The 17,593-nt window shown below is 40.3% G+C and overlaps 1 protein-coding gene across 1 annotated transcript in view; it reads left to right on the top strand.

The window, feature by feature from the left end:
• Window positions 1–15,874, top strand: part of nxph1 (neurexophilin 1) — a 44,539-nt gene extending 28,665 nt beyond the window's left edge. The window contains exon 2 of the mRNA XM_034545556.1: window positions 13,888–15,874. Within this exon, the coding sequence (XP_034401447.1) occupies window positions 13,888–14,643 (756 nt within the window). The 3' untranslated portion in view covers window positions 14,644–15,874. The remainder of the gene's footprint in view (window positions 1–13,887) is intronic.
• The last annotated feature ends 1,719 nt before the right edge of the window (window positions 15,875–17,593 follow it).

Raw genomic sequence — 17,593 nt, forward strand, 5'->3', positions numbered from 1 at the left:
GAGGTGAGTTGTGTATTTGGGCCATCTGCGTGCTGACAAAATAAAGCCGGCTTTGATTTATGGTACCTCGGGACATATTAGCTTCTGAATTTTACCAGCCAGAATCTCAAGTTGTAAACAGCAAGACAATGAGAGTGAGAACGCATTTGAGGTTTTACCAAAATTTATAGATTTCATGTGAACCAAGAGTTAATTACTCAGTGTTCATTCATTCATGTTAATTCTTTTCATTACATGGTTCTCTCCCTTGTATAGTTGTTTGATTGTCAAGTTAAATGTAAGCATTTGCTGTGCATGGATATTAATATGTATATAATATATAATCTTGAGTATGGTAATATAGTTTAATGAAATAATTCTAACTTGAGGTGTAGCTTTTTGTTCTTCATGGAGTTTGTTCCTTTAAGGATCCTCTGAAAAGGGGAAACTGTGAACTGAAACCACTCCTGTTTAAACACACGTTTGAGTAGCTCTTACAGAAAGTATCTGGTTATCTTGTTAATCATCATATTCCTGCTTCTTCCCTGACATGTCGCAAAAATGCAATTCTAAACATCTATCAAATGTGACACATTGCATCGTGGGATTGTCAGCATAAAGTCACAAATACACTATTTTGTTATATTTTTGAAGGGCACTTTATAATGTATACTCAAAATTCTGACAATGAACTTAAAATGATGGAATGTAAATGTGGTGTAATGCTGTATATAGGGAGAGATGTGGGATATGGCCCATTCTTCTACCTGTTTGTGATGGGAGCACAGCCCAAGTCACTTAAACATATTGTATACAGTTCAATTTATCAAACCCACTTATAGTTATAAGTAAAAAATCTAAAGGTAAATTACATTATGTAATGCATTATGATATGATTATTAGTGTTTTTACAATACAGATCCATGTGTTAAAAATCAAACATATTCAGTCACAGTTGCACAAAAGATCAATAATATATACATCACAAATTACACTAATCTGCCACATCATTGGTTGGACAGAAGAATGCTATATGCTTTCTGTAATGTCATTCATAGAAGAGTTGCTGAGGTGCTTTTCCTCCGCTGATGAATCCTAATAAACATCACAACCTCCCATAGATGTTCGATAAAGATGGACAACATGACAGCTAAAAGCTACCCACCGCCGTGTTAGCAGATAGGACGTGGGTTGAACAAAAAAATCTAAGTGCACATTAAATACATTTTTCCCCAAGATGGTTTATGTCCTTCTCACACTCAAGTATGTTCAAGTGTTTGTTTTTCTCATCATTTTGGTTTTATTAGTTATTTGCTGCTATACAAAGAGGGAGTGACATCATGATTGACAGTTGTGATTGTCTCTCACTATCAAGTTGGGGCTGTGCTTTTGATTGGGTCTGGCAGCAGATCACTGATCACTGCTGCACAGACTCTGGCTCCAAATGACATCCACGTCTCAGGGTGACAGCTCCTGTATGATCCATCTATTTAAAACAATCTATGAGACGGGACATTTCCTCTTACACCGTTATCAAGCTAAGATTCCCACTTGAACACAATATTTGTTATCTAATGGGACGATGGGAATGACGTTTATTGAACACATCGATGCTCTATTCAGAACTCTTGCATCACCATTTGCACACAGCCTATCCCATGAGCCTGTGGGCACATGTCCATGACATTTTCAAAACACATTCATTCTCCCTACAGGATGACTTTGTTTTCATATTAATAACCCCATGGTCTTTTCATTACATTTCTTAAAAAGTAGCGTATTAGATATTTGGTCTTGTGAACAAAATGTATAATCCTTATTTGACGATAAATCATTGCTATGGTTTGATTTCTATGTCAATATTCATACGCGCTGAATCATACACACGCCTAAAAACATAAGAAAGAAATAGCAAGAGTGTGAAACCTTTGCACGCATACAGAGCCAGAACGTCTCTAATGATGTGCCTAACAGTCTGCTTACATGAGGCAGCTGTAGCACATGGGCAAACCGTGGTATTCCAGCGCGTTTAGCAGCCGTGTGCCACCAAGCCCGATGGTTGGCTGTTAGTGACCGTGTTTCATGGTTTATTCTCTCTGAGGAACACTTCATGAGATGTGGCCACAGGTACTGCAGACAGCCTCTGGATGCCTCGGTCATGTCTGAATGTGCTGCCCAATGGAGCCGAGGAGAAAACACATCAGAGGACAGTTTGTGATCTGTGTTCACCACAAACATCTTTCCCACATGTCATATTTATTTGGCCAGCCCACCCAGATCTTTGTCCTATTTTGCCGCTTCTGTCAATGTGTGTAGCCACGAATATTTCAAATGCACATTACACAATCATCCTGCAAAAGCCCTGGAAATTATAGAGTAAGCTAACTGGCTGCTGCTATTTTCGTAGCGTTGTAAGCGACAGTTACCCAGATGTAGTCGGCGAAAGCCACCGAGCCGTGTGAGCCCACGGGTGATGTTATGACCCAAACACCAGGGCGTTTGATGGTCCGACGTTTGTGGAAATCAACAACAGAACAAGCAGAACTAGTGGTTATTTCTTCCGTGGTGGATGGCAGAAATGATAACTGTTTCCACGGAATAAAGCCACGCAGATAAGCCACGCCCTCTCTGGCGCAAATGACGCAAATAAACCACAAATAGTCGGGCGAGTAAACTCACGCGAGTACAGCGTTGGTGTGAACGCAGCATTAGAAACACGGTCAAATGAACATACAGGCCTTTATAGTGAGTTCACTTACTCTGCTGAACTGAAGGTTAATTGTTCGTATGTTCAGGGTCAATCTTCCTCTGTCCCGCTCTTCCTCTATTGTAAAGCTAAGACCCTCAAATGTTCCTCTCTTTCTCTTTCTCCCTTTCTCTTTTCATTCACCGAAGCCTTCACGAGGCTTCTTTCATGCACCACATTGTGCTCAGGCCTTCATTCTTTGCCCAGCATTTTCCCTCAGCATGAGTATGATGATTGGACATTTTCAAAAGAGACATTTTCATCTCAGATCTTTTGTCTTCTGTCTTATTGGGCAGTAAAAAAGCAAACGAGGTGGTGCCAGCCCTGCTCATTCTCTTAGTTACCACAGCCAGGGATGACACGCCTGCTAGTCGTAAAATGAGAATTAACAATATATGATTCCTGGTAGTATGTTCCTGGGTTATCAGCTGCTGCTACCCCCTACAGTGTGTACAGTATGAATGAATGCTTTTTCCTCTCCAGTCACTGAGGTGCAGATTACCATAGAGCTCACAACACAACATGGATGGCAATGCAAGTGTTGTGATTTGATTTATTGCCCCAGTCTTCAGCTGTTGGCTATAATGCAGCCACATCAATAATACCTGTGTGTTCAGCAAAAAGCGACAAGTTAATTAGAAGAACACATTATAGAATGTCCAGGATTTCCTCTAAAGAAAGAGCACCGTTTAGGGCAATGAGGGTAAATCTAGGTGGATGATTCCTCCTGTGTCCAAATGAAGCATGACAAGTTCTTGAAGATAGGAGTTGAGAGGGATTTCATGGTTTGTTCCACTTGTCAGTGGTTACACTGTGGTGCAATGAGTCACAGAGAACAGTGCTTTACTTGGCAGCTGGATTTTGGTAAGTGGGAAGCCAGTGAGGGATCATGTCTGGCTTTGTGTGTCCCCCTTGCTGATTTACGAGACTCGTCCTATATAATTTACATTTTAATTTACATTACACCTTGGGAGGTTTTACAAATATTAAAGCTTCTTGAGTCAGATAAAATCGAACTTTATTTATCATTCACACCAACATTTGTCTTTAATCACATGCTCCAAACAATAAACAGAATAAAATAAAAAATATAATAAAATAATCCAAAATGTCAATAAATTGTAATTGAGCCTCGTGGCCACTAATCATCGATATTCTTTTTTATTTGAGTTTTGCCCCATCCAAAATATACAGATATATATACAACATTACTAGAAAATACCAAAATTAAATTTGACTTTCAATACCTCTATTCCGGGTAACATAAATAGAGAATGTAAGAACTAGTGACATGTTGAACACATGTTGCTTTCCTTGGCCAGAAGTGCACTCTCTCTAAGCTTCACATAACTTCAGTCATTTAGGTGTAAATATCCTTGTCAATGGTAAACTGATCATATTCCCAAATCTACATTACAATCTGAACATTATGTTTATTTCTTGGATCACAAAATGCTGGTGACACTCTACAGGAACGCAGATTAATAAGTAAGTAATAATATTTTTTGTAAAATTGTGATCTATAATTTCTGCTCAAATGTTGGCCTTGCAAAAAGAAGGTAGCTTCTGGACTACAGGACTCACTGGAGATTTGACTCACTGTTCATTTAAATGAAGAAACTCATTTGCTTCTGGCCGTTTATTGATCTCACCCAGTTACTTAATGCAGACTGAAGTCGTAGACAGCCGATTGTGGCTCCAGAGGGAGCTGTGTGGAGCCTGATACATTGCCTCAAGTGATGTCATGTGAGACAGTGGCCGTTGAGGCTGAAGACGACAAGTCTGTAGATGAAGAAAGTCTGTGGTCTCTAGAATGAATTGAGTTGACCAAAACCTGTGTAGCCTTCTTCTCTGTGCTGCACGCCAGAGGCTGCAGGTTACAGTAGGCGCTACTAGCTTTGCATCAGAATCTCCGGCCCAACTGTCGGGTCACATCGTGTAATGTAGGTTCCCTCATCTCAAAGTCAATGGGTTTTTAAAAGGGTTTTTGGTTAGATGTCTGAAATAAGGTCTGTGTAACACAAGCTTAAGAGATTTGAAGGTTTTGATCGAGACAATTCACGTGTATTATTATATTTTATAATAATACACGTGAATTTAGAAGCTTTTACACGTCTTAACGTCATTACTGGAACGCAAGTCCACCTGCATGGTGTGTCCTCATTTGTAGCCTTACGTTAGCTTTTTACTTCTGACGAATGCATTCATACCACATTAATTAAAGTGTAAGTATCCAAAACAGTTTGTCACCAAATGTATTTAATAGTAAAAATCCAATGGAAAAGTCCCATTGACTTTTTGTCAAGGGAACCAGTACAAAAATACATCATCCCTGCAGCTCTCTATTAAGAAGCATCAAGAAGCATCTTAATTGACAACTTGAGGAAAGTGGTTGTAAGCCCATGCTATATCCTGGTCTGTCTTCACTGCAGACAAAGAAAAGAAGTGGAAACAAATCCCATGTTGAATATTAGACTTAGATCCTTAATCTTACCACATTAAAATGTCTTCACTGCTGACTGCATGGCGTTGTGCTGTGAAGCCAGATTTAAGGGATGCTTTACTTTTTGGGGGATACAAATGCTCAACAGTCATGTTGTTAGTCTTGCTCATTTAAACATGTTAACCTCTATGAGTGACTCATTAAAATCCTGCAGCCAGTCCGTGAAAGCATTTCCATAATGCTGTACTGAACACCTGCTGTCTCTCCAACACACACGTACAATACATTCAACTGCACAGGACTCAAGTCTTTTGAAATAAACAATACACATTGACACCCTATTAAGCCAAATGCACTTGTTTTTATAATGCTCTTTTTTTCACCAAATCCTGCTGAGAAGTAGACAGACTTAAAAAGAAATATGTGTTATAGCCGGCCTCTAGTCCTTACTTTTGATTCAGTTTTTCAGGAACTGACGGCATGTGTCTGGGTTTGTAGTAGAGATAGCTTTATCAGTGTTGACAGCTAGTCACTCAGAGAACATGTTTGATGGTTATCAGACAGTTGACTGTACGTCACACTCTAAGATGCACACACTGTGACACATCCTGTGGCAAATGACCTGTGACTGGAAACACAAAGACATCGAAAGCACGACTTGACAGTGTTTCATACCGGCTTGTAGAAAGCTGAGGCCAAAGGGACAAGTAATATGAAAAGAATAAGAGAACAGGGGCAAGGGGAGGTAAAGTTACAAAAAAAACTGTTGCTCTTAAAAAAAATTGGAGATTGTAATACTTTGCCTGAGAGAAATCATCCATAAAACACCATTCGGTCCTACTGGACCGAATGGTGTTTGAATGTAAGTTAGTAGCTGCCCAGCATGCGGCTTTGACGGGCTTGTTTGTGTAGTATGTGAATGACCCACCAATGTTGTGATTATTTCAATTAATAGCCTAAGAGATTGCTCACAGTTAGACATTATAACTACTATCTTGTAATTGACCTGCTTGGACCCTTCTCCAAGAAGAGCCCTGCAGTATGTGTAATATTGCAGATGTCATGTTGTTGTTTTTTTTACAATACAGACGGACAAACTGAAGATCTTTATCCGATATATGATACAGTTTCTAGCGGGATTTGTAAAACCCGTTCTGAGAAAGGATTTTGGGAGCTCTCTTAAATGTGAAGTTTGCAGCAACTTTCAAGCGATCCGGTAGAGACTTGCAGGACTTTCAGTACGCCGAGGCTTCAGTAAAGAATTCACGTCTGGACTGAATAGTACAGACACGCCTAGCAGTCTTCTTTGCCTGGGGGGCAACCAACTGGCTGTCTGGCCGGTAGTCAGGTATCTGCGAAGCCTGTGCTGGCTGCGGTGCCGGCCGTGTTTACCAGATGCACCATTTCCTCAGGTGAACGCACTGCAGCTGGCAGCTCCAGGATCCAGCAGACCCACTGGCCCTTGGCCCGAAACATGTTGGATGATGCCTGGGCAGAGAACTGCACAGATAAACATGTCTGTACGCCGCATATAGAGCCCACTGGACAAGACAAACAATGAGTACAGATAAACAGCCACCTACTGCACACGTTGTGTTCTGTGAATGCCATATGTTATTACTGCACAGAGCTGGGATACAGACACTCTAGTCCTTCAATGGTGAACTTTTTTCAACAGTAATATCAATGTCAGTAGCTTCAGGGACAGAGTGGTGTGAATTCCCAGGATATCTTTTATTTGATTCAAATAGACTATTATGCAAAAAAACATTAAAACTATTCTAGAATAGAAATTGAAAGAATGCTTCATCTGCTGGAATTGACCATTTTGAAGATTTGCATTTAAATAAATGTCTGTTTAGTCACTACCTCACTGAATGAGGTAACATAAATGCAATTGAATATATATATATATATATATATATATATATATATATATATATATATATATATATATATATATATATATAGCCCACTGACGAAAGAATAGCAATATTTATATATTTGCAGTAATATTCCTGAAAAATGAATTCAGTTTTGCAGTTTTCTCCACACAAAATGTTGAACTATCCGTTTAGAGAAAAGAATCCAATCAAATGAGATGTTGGTACTTTGGGACTGGCTGGTGAATTGTAGTAACTAACAGATACATATGGAAAGAGACCAAATGAAAATGTGGATTTGCAAAACACTTTTTAATTTTTAGCTGAGGTCTAATTCAGTCGGATGAAACTTTTCCTTTTTTTCTGGGCTGTGTAACTGCAGTACATGAACGTCCACCCGATGACGTGAAGACAGCCGGCAGCGTTTTGCCACTGGGTTTGTGCCAGCTGGAAGCTCGGGCGCTGGCGGCACAAGGGAGGCCTGGCTCTGTTCATCTGCATGTACATTGCATGTTTTCTGGTAAATCAATAAATCAATGGTCATTTGAAATAACCACATGGTAAAGCTCACTTTTGAATAATCCTGTGGGAATAAAATACAATGTTATACCATGTTAATGAGAACTTAGAGCAAAAGGAACCAAGCAATTTCAAGTGAAATTATAGAATATATATATATATAGGTCTCACCTGTACATTATCTTATCCAAACAGAGGGGCCAGCAAATGTAATATTGATCGAAGACAGCTGGTAAGAGCATTTTACAGGACAGATGCATGGATGGCCCAGGTTTTTACGCTAAAAGAGCAATATATGACATCCAGATCATTAATATAACGTGAAACAACTAATTGACATGTCAAAATGCTGTGGAGTAAAGTCTACCTGAGCAGAGAGTGAAGTGGCTCTCCCTCTGTGTGTGATGTCAAATGAGCTTCTCTTTGATTTGACATAGCTGGGACTACTGGGTGTGCCATCAGTGCACGTTAGTGCATGTGAGCGTGCCCACCGGTTAGCTCACGGCCGCCGGTCTGTACTGCTCTCATTTGGCGGTTACAACTGATAACAACGTCCAGACTTACAACTTTGTCACTGAAGTGTCGCGCCGACCTTTTGGTTCCCCCTGGGGTAAACCCTGTTTTGTCTGTTGCCGTCGTTTTGTCCTCTCAGCGCTGTTGGAACAGTTAACTACGAGCCATCGGCTCAGGCGTCACCGTGTTGAGGGCCAATCAAAAGGCTCCCGATCTCGTGTTACGCACCTTTAAGCTTCTACTCCACTTTAGAGTACAGGATCAGAACTCCTCCACCACCGCTGGTTCATGTGGTGTTCTACAGCTGACCAAGTGTGCAAGGACTGTATATCGGTGAGGATTAAGCTGGAATATGGAAAAGAGACCATTTCCCTCAAAGCAACTGCATCTCAAAGGCTTTGTCTTCTGTTATACGTTCATTTTTTTAATCAATTCTATTGACTCCACTGTGAGAAAAGGGACTTTACCAGATCCTCTTCATAAGCAGGTACATTACCATAAATCCATTCCAACGTAATCCTCACCCCCCACCCTCCTGAGGTATTCTTTAGTATGAGAAGACCACCTCACCTGTTTGAATAGGAAATGATTGCTGAGTGTATCTCCCTCATGCAGCAACGTGCTCTGAGTTTAACCCTTGAGGCTAAAGATAGATCCCCTGAGACCCTCTTCAGCTCCACTGAGTGGGCTGTTAACTTCAGTCAGTTCTGTTTGTCTCTTCCCTTTTTTCCTCAAGACTAGTGTAGACTGGCGGCCTGTCCAGGGTGTCCCCTGCCTTCGCCCTATGTCAGCTGGGATAGGCTCCAGCGCCCCGCAACCCTAATGAGGATAAGCGGTATTGAAAATGGATGGATGGATGGATAGTGTAGAACACATTCTCCACGAGGGTGACTTTAAAAGTCTAATTAGTGCACAATTACGTCTGAATATAATACAGTTCCTTAAATGTTATTGTAATCCAGATGAACGCTTTATTAATTGATTTGTAACTGTGAAATCCAAAGTGTGGTTGCTAATATGATAGTGCTAATTTGGGCTTTTTTTTTTTTTTTAAATGCATGTAAGTGTGAGTTAAGTCATAATTATTAGTTTTAGTCAACATAAAGTAAAAGGAAGCATTCTGAGGCTCCAGTTGTTGCCAACTTTGATGTTTTCCTTGTCTATCAAAGGGGAAAGCCTGTTTACCTGTACTTTTATATATATATATATATATATATATATATATATATATATATATATATATATATATATATATATATATATATATATAAAAGCAACAACGGACGGACTCTCCTCACTAGATGCGTCCGTCATTCCAACACTGGCTGTATAAACAGAACCACTCACTGACTGCCGTTCTTGCTCATTGGTCATAATTGCAACTGCAGAGCAGCATGGTCATTCAGAAACTTTTTTTACTCATTTGGCCATGATCCAAAACAGATAATATGAAGCAGCTAATATACTATTTAGGGTAGAGCCACGATTTAGGATGTGAACGCATCGTTAACAGGAGTTTGCATTACAACCGGATAACTTTCCAAACAAATTTCCTATTGTTTCCCATTTCCGTTATCACATGCATGTTAAAACACGAGACAGTTTGAATGGTACATAACAACTGGTACAATTTCTGAATTCTCACTCATGAGGTGATCCCTTTGCATGCACATAGCAGAAGCAGGGCAGCAGAGTGTGTCCATACCATGACATATTGATGGCGTGGCTAACTCACTGTAACGCAGTGTTCATTTCTGTAAACTGAACAATGATGCTTTGGGCTAAATGCTAAGATAAGCATACTAATATGCCCATACTGATCATTCTGGCATGTTGTTGTTTAGCTGGAATAATGTTTACTGTGTTCACCATCTTAGTTTAGTGTATTAGCATCAATGTTGGTCAGTCGCGCAAATTACTTTATATTACTTTCCACAGAAACGAGTAGTGCAAGGGGTTACACATCCCAGAACAGTTATTATATTACAGTTATTAATCCAATTGATGATGTTACCAGAATGCAAATAGTTTTTGTTTTGCCAGGTAAGCATATTTTACCGTGAAGTGAACGAGCGGCAGGGCAGAATGCAGTTCCTATCATAACCTTGAGTTCTGTACAAAATCTCACTTCAATCCACCCAATAGTGGGCACATTTTCTCCAAAGAAATCGTAAGTATCAATTTCATGGTTGCATTAGAGGAAAAGTCAGAGGAATCATCAAAGTCAGTAGGATTTGACCTGATGGGAACATAAATGCCTGAACCAACTTTCATGCAACCATGAATCTCATGGTATCGGTCAAATGATCATGAATTTCTGTCAAACTAATTGTGTACTCTTTATGAAAGCTTGGTTCATTCAACGACAACAATAGTTCAGCTTGTTCAACTGACCTAGCAACAGACCGACAAGAAAAGAAAAGAAACATAAACTAAATACACACAATTCTTCTCCGGAAATTACAGTTACAATTTGGGCCAAAAGCAGAAGTAGTTCAACATAATCATTGTTCAAAACAAAACTATTATCAGCTTTAATCTAAAACTCTCAGAATCATATCTTGATTGAAATGCTCTGAGCCTGTCTGTGACAGCAGTGGTTCTCAACATGTGGTATTACAGGTGGGTCGCGGGGGGCAGTGCGGAGAACTTCACATATTACAAAAGTATGTGTAGCTAAATGTTTACGCTACGGTTACGGAGTTAACGGGTTACGCTTGCGCATGCGCGATCGCGACGTCCAAGCTCCTATGCGACTCCCGTGTAGCTTAGTAGTGCTAAATGAAGAGCTCGTTAGGCTTCTGAGCAGTTACCTGACGGAACACGGGAGGAAATGGGAGAGTTGTGTGGGTTTCTGCACAGACGGTGCGCAGACCACGGCAGGGAACGGGAAGCTGATCAAGAGGGTCTCTTTAAATGTGCAATGGACACACTGTCATTCACAGACAGGCGCTAGCAGACAGACAGATGAGCCGTGAACTACACGAGGAGGTTTTGACCGATGCTATCAGTGACCCCTGAACGCACCACTGTTTTCACTCTGTGGAGACGGGAGCGGAGCTTTCAGCTGCTTCACAGCGAAGCTCGGTGGCTCTCACGAGGGAAGGGGTTGTCTTTGAGCTCAGAGACATTAATCATCCGTCATATGCATGACATATGTCAAACAGGACAGTACAACACCATTTAAATGGTACACATTATCCATGCACATATTATTCTGCAAAGAGGAGGTGGACTCAGTTCATCATTTATTTTATGCATATACTTTTTGGAGTCAAATTTATTAATTCAATTATAATTAATAATTTGCAGGCAAGTTTTCTGATGAATAGTTTCTGATGAAATTGGCCTCTCTCAGTGACATATTTGGAACGCTGAATGAATTCAATCTTCATCTTCAAGGCAGAGAGCAGCACCTTCCTCAGGAAGCTGGAGATGTGGGTCAGGTGACTCATCAAGGGAATATTGATTCCTTTGAGAATTGAGTGAATTTGAACTAATACTGATACAACTTGATGGCTCACACATCTGCATTAAGTTTGTTTTGCACCAGTTGCACGTTATTGTTTTTAAAAGATATTTAGTGTAAAACTCTTTATTGCCAAATATTTGAACTTGTTTTATTTAGTTTTTCACAGGTTGCACTTATTGTTATTATCTTGAAAATATTTGCCAAACATGTTAATTGCTGCCACAATAAGCTATTTGCCAAATATTAGTTCTTTTTTGCACAACTTTATTTGCATTGTTCTAACAAAGTGATTGCACTTTTTATTTGTTTGTGTCTGATGGAGCAATCTGGTTTAATTAAAAGTGATTGCAATTTTCTTTATTCTATTATTGGAAAAAGCACAGATGGAGTAGTCACAGAAAACATTTTGTTACAATGTTGTTGGGGCGGTGGGGCACGAACATTTTTCTTCCTCCGAAGTGGGGCGCGACAGAAAAAGTTTGAGAACCACTGAGCTTCAGGTATATTCCCCTCATGTGTAAAGCTTTCTATATGACCACATGCTGTTGAGAGACACGCTGTGAGGCAATTCAATTCAAAACTGATTGGTTGCAAAAGCTTATTTTCCAAGTTTCGATCCTGGGGGCAAGCCACAAAATGCAAAAAACTCAGCAAGACGGATCTGCTGTCACGTCTTACTGTAGAAATCAGGCAATCAATATCGCATATGTCCACCGAGGCCTGTATGAGCCTAATTCCACTCATCGGCACTAAATAGTGAACACTCTCGGGATCATCAATCTTCCATTCAGTGAGCATTCTTTAGTTAATAGTCCACTCTTTAACCTCTGAACAACCACTGCATTTATCTGTGTGAGCCAACAGATACTCCCTCTATTTGTCAGAGGGAGAAGATGGGAACAATATGTTTTATTTTATCCTTTTTTTCGCTCGCCTTCCTTCACTATAATTCCCAATTTGGAACTGTCTTCTGTCACCATTTAAACAATCTCTTTTAACCCCCCCCCCCCCCCCCCCCTCCCCCCCTCCTATGGAATATATTTTATTGGTCAATTTAGTGGAAGACGACATGCTTGAATGTACAAGTCAATATTTCCTTAATTGATAGAGATGAGAAATATCAATGAGAAATATCTCATGACACATCCTTTCACCTGATACAGAAGTACGTTTCTGTATTGGTGGGGCCGGCTCAAACCTTTCTAGGCCCTAAAATTGAGACCTCCATTCCACCCACCGGCTTGAAATTCCACAGAATTATTCAACATTATATCCAAGACATTATGAAAGGTGAAGCTTGTGGCACTGGGTCTGCGAACAGAACAGAAAACCATCATGTAAGCCTTTGTTACAAGGCCTTCACCTATGACCAGTGTGGACTTGATCCTTGATATTAGGTGTGTATAAGCAGTCCGGTCTCATTCCCAGTCAAATACAGACCCTTTCTAAAGGCTCTTGGCATCTGATACCAACGCACTTAAGCGGCTGTATGAGATCCACAGTGCTTTTAAATAACTGTAACACATGTGCTTAGAGCAGCATCAGCAAAGTAGTATAAAGAGTGACAAAGTCCATATTGGGTGGAGTAATGAGGTTGATGGATGGGTCACCAGCTGGTCGTGTCCTGTGTGGAAAAGAAATATCAATGGGACTTATTTTAGGTTAGGCAACTACTTGTAAAGTTCTTGAGTTACGTCACAGTGTTGCCTAAACCTAAGTGTCGCCAAGGGGTCCTGTCCAAGCATCCGTATGTGACGAGTTGGGAATGGGAACAGGTTGGTAATGAGGTGTTGGAACATTTGGGGATTTCAAGTTGTAATTGGTTTGTTTGACAAATTTAAACGGTGTTCTTTAAAAGGTGTTTTACCGATATTTTCTGGTTAAACTCAGGTTGATGGTTGGAGGAGATATGATGAGAATTAAAAGGTTACTCTGCTGAGTGTTTGTTCACCGGTGGCACTACGGAGAAATGTTGGTGTCTTGGTTGTGTCTCGTACTCAACTAAAACAAGGACGCGCATGAATGCAAATGACATAATGCATAATTCCTGTTACACTATTGCACAGTTGTAAAAAGCAATAACGTAGTAATATACCATATGCATATTCTATAATTATTTCATTGATAATTTCATACTTAGAAAAGAAGAGCTACATGTAAGAATGAGAAAACATTTATTCGTGATTTTGAACAGTTATATTCTCCATTATTCTTGAATTGTATGTTTGCCTGAATACAGATTTAAAATTGTTCATAGGTTACACTTACAATTCCAGAAAACAAGAGTCAAAGAGATATGTGGCCAATCAGATGTTTTTTCTCTCTTCCCCAGGTTACGAGTGCCCACGCCTCAAAGTCGGATATTGTCAAGTCGGGAAGCCCCAAATCCACACTAAAGCATATATGGACAGGAAGCAGTAAGGACATGTCCATCAGTAGGCTGCTGTCACAGACACTTCATGGAAAAGAGAACATCACAGCCTTGGACCTTCGCTATGATACTCCAGAGCCCTACTCTGAGCAGGACCTGTGGGACTGGCTGAGGAACACCACAGACTTGCAGGACTCGCGGCCGCGTGCTAAAAGGCGGCCAATGGTTAAGACGGGGAAGTTCAAGAAGATGTTCGGCTGGGGGGACTTCCACTCTAACATCAAGACGGTCAAACTCAACCTGCTGATCACCGGTAAGATCGTGGATCACGGCAATGGCACCTTCAGTGTCTACTTCCGCCACAACTCCACAGGCCAGGGCAACGTGTCCGTCAGCTTGGTCCCTCCAACCAAGATAGTGGAGTTCGACATGGCGGCACAGCAGTCCGTCATCGATGCAAAGGACTCAAAGTCCTTCAACTGCCGCATAGAGTACGAGAAGGTGGAGAAGGGTGCCAAGAACACACTCTGCAACTTCGACCCGTCCAAGACCTGCTACCAGGAGCAGACCCAGAGCCACGTCTCCTGGCTCTGCTCCAAACCTTTCAAAGTCATCTGCATCTTCATTTCCTTCTACAGCACCGACTACAAACTGGTGCAGAAAGTTTGCCCAGACTATAACTACCACAGTGACACTCCCTACTTCCCTTCTGGCTGATGTTCCCATTCTATGATCTCATATACAGAAAAGTGGACGAGTGGAGCACAAACTGGGGCTTCTACCCATCCCAGAGAAATGTGTATGTTAGCCGTACTGTCCCTAACCATTTTCATACCACAGTCAGCCATTCCAACTGAATTCCCAATTTAATGTTCTGACTTTTGCAGAGAGATTTAAAATGTAAAAGGTGGTATGGTATATAAGACTGTGAAGTGCTTGCAATGACCTGAACAACTCTGTGATTACTAGCAGTTAGAATGTTGATCCTGAATTATGTTTTGTCTCTGTTGTGTAAATAGCAGGGCTTTTTGGTCCTTTTGGGATCACTTTTAAACTCTGCCCTTTGTTGTTTGCTTTATTTTTAGTTCACACGTTTCAAACTAGATGTTGAAAACTTAGTTTCCTCCCTTAGCATATAACTCTGCACAACAACATATGGACTGTTCACCCCTCCTGTGCTATTTACGCTCTGCAGTTTATCCTGCATAAATGGAAAACTAAATTAGTTCCTCATCTAAAAAAAATGAAAAAAAAACTCCTTTTTATAAACCTGCAAGGCAGCTGAGGAGAACAGTCAAGATTTGAATGTGCGTTTGATGCTTTTAGCAATGTAAGGTGGTCTTACCTATGTAGGGGTGAGCTAGATCTGAGCAGGCTTCCCCCTCAGGTTGGGAGAGAACATGCGTTAATGCGCTAAGACACTGTGACCCTGTCACCCTGTCAATCTCAGCTGTTGCCAGTGTTCTTGCTAGTACAGCTAGACGTTGAGTTTCTTGGGTGATTGGCTCATTCTCAGCTGTTTGAATGTCTGGTTACCTGATTGATCAGCGGTTCGTTTGTGGGGGATGGGGCCTGCTCATTGTCACTTAATATATCAAATGTAATGTATTGAATTCTATATCTTAGAGCCTAATTTGTATGAATGGTTTGTATTGTACATAGAATATCCCAATTGCGCTGCTTCTGTACATATCCCTAATGAGCTGTGTGTTTACCTCTTACCTGCTAATTCCGCTTGTTCACTCCATTTATGCTCGTTCTTGGTTCCTCTAACAAAGAAAATAATGTTGCTGCCCTAGTTGTGATTTTCTTGAAATCAGCAATCCTGTACAGAAGCTGTAAAACTGACTAAATATATTAAAAGTATTCATTGACATGTTCTTTATTGGAGGTGTGGGGGGTAGAGATGTACATATGAATTAAAGAACACAGTACATTTTATCGATTGAATGCTGGTATGTGTGGGTTCTTTCTGTGATTCTTGCTGTAATAATGAGTAAGTAATGACTTGTTGAAGTCCGGTGACATGTCACCACACCTGCCAGCAGTTTGAAGCGGCTAACATCAGGCTCCAGTGTGTAGTTGGCCAATGCACTGAATTACATAACAGTTGTGGATGGTTAAAATACCTTATTACATGTACAGGCCTTAAAGTCCATTTTGATATGAGCGGTCAGTAATTTGCAGGAGGTTAGGGTGGTTGAATGGTTCAAACAACACAGGACTTTTACCCAGGTGGTTGCTGTTTGGATCAAGTGTAAAACCATCATTTTGGTATAACTTAATTAACTAAGGTAGGTAACACACTTTCTTATTTTGACGCAAAACCTAACCAAGTAGTTTTGTTGACAACTTTAAGTTTTATTTACACTATTCAACATGGTGTGTGCAGTTTGGCCTGAATGGTATTGATAACCACTGTTTCAAGCACCTAATAACATACTCAATACTACTCAATTAACACTCTTTCCACATAAAAATAAATAAAATGTTTTTTGCAAACCAACTGAAGTTGATGCTATTGATAAGAAAAAGAACATAGTTATGGAAAATAAATCAAAGTGCAGTTAAGGTAAGGCCACTTGGTGGTAGGGGTATGAGGGAAAGATCGCGCCTATAGTAAGTAAGAAAAACGTCATTTATAATGTACTTTTTTAAACAAAATGTGACAAATTGATTAACACGGATACACATGAATAATATGAATCGATAAGGTCGAAATTGATTATAATATTAAACACAACAATAAGATCCAGTATGCAGGATCTGGTGGTATCTAGTGGTTTGGTTGAAGAACCAACTGAACACCCTTCTACTTACTGGAGTAACATAAGCCTTCAAGTGCAACAACACGGTACCTCGTACAGAGGCCATCCTTACCATTATAACTCTACTTTAAGAGCAATAGAAATCAGTGGTGGTGCCACAATGTTGTCTCACATTACCACAGTTTTAAAAGCATGTTGGAAAACTATGGTGGCCTTTAGGTAATATACAAATATGAAAGGCTTTCTCTGGAGCCATTGTTTGGTTTATCAGCAAATGCCCATTGTGCATTTTGGAGCTGTGGATGGATACAAGAGGATCACAGTGGTTGAAAGGTAGAAAGAGTAAGAAAGAATCAGAAATGTAACTTGGGGGCAAGGTCATGCAGTGCCTTCAGCGTATAGAAATATTGTATAGTTAATCCTGAATTTTACAGGAACCAATGGAGGGAAGGTAGAACCGGGATAATGTGGGATCAACGGCTAGTTCTTATAAGGACAGTTCCAATTGAGGAACATTTGAGAATAAAGTGTGTAGAGCTTCAATATAAAAATGTGGTTTATTACAATTTGGGTTTTATTAGTAATATCTACTACAAAAACAAAACCCCAAGAGCTGATAAACCACAGAGTATTTGTAACTGTCTTTTGTGTCCCTAGTTGAGCTTTAAAAGGTGCTTGTTGCTTACTAGTGTAACTTGCATTGTACAAAGTCTGATATCTTTAGAACCTATGGAATGGGGAAAAGCAGGAGTTTTGTTCCCACAAATTGCTTGTTTATTTTGCCTCAGTCAAGCTGCTTCTAATTGCTTACAGTCGGTTCAAAATGCAGCTGCCAGGTTATTAGGTATAGTAAGGCCAGTTCCAATCCTTACACCAGTTGTTGAATCAGTCAGTGACAG

Source organism: Cyclopterus lumpus, chromosome 11 (genome assembly GCF_009769545.1).
Source record: "Cyclopterus lumpus isolate fCycLum1 chromosome 11, fCycLum1.pri, whole genome shotgun sequence".
Lineage (NCBI taxonomy): Eukaryota > Metazoa > Chordata > Actinopteri > Perciformes > Cyclopteridae > Cyclopterus > Cyclopterus lumpus.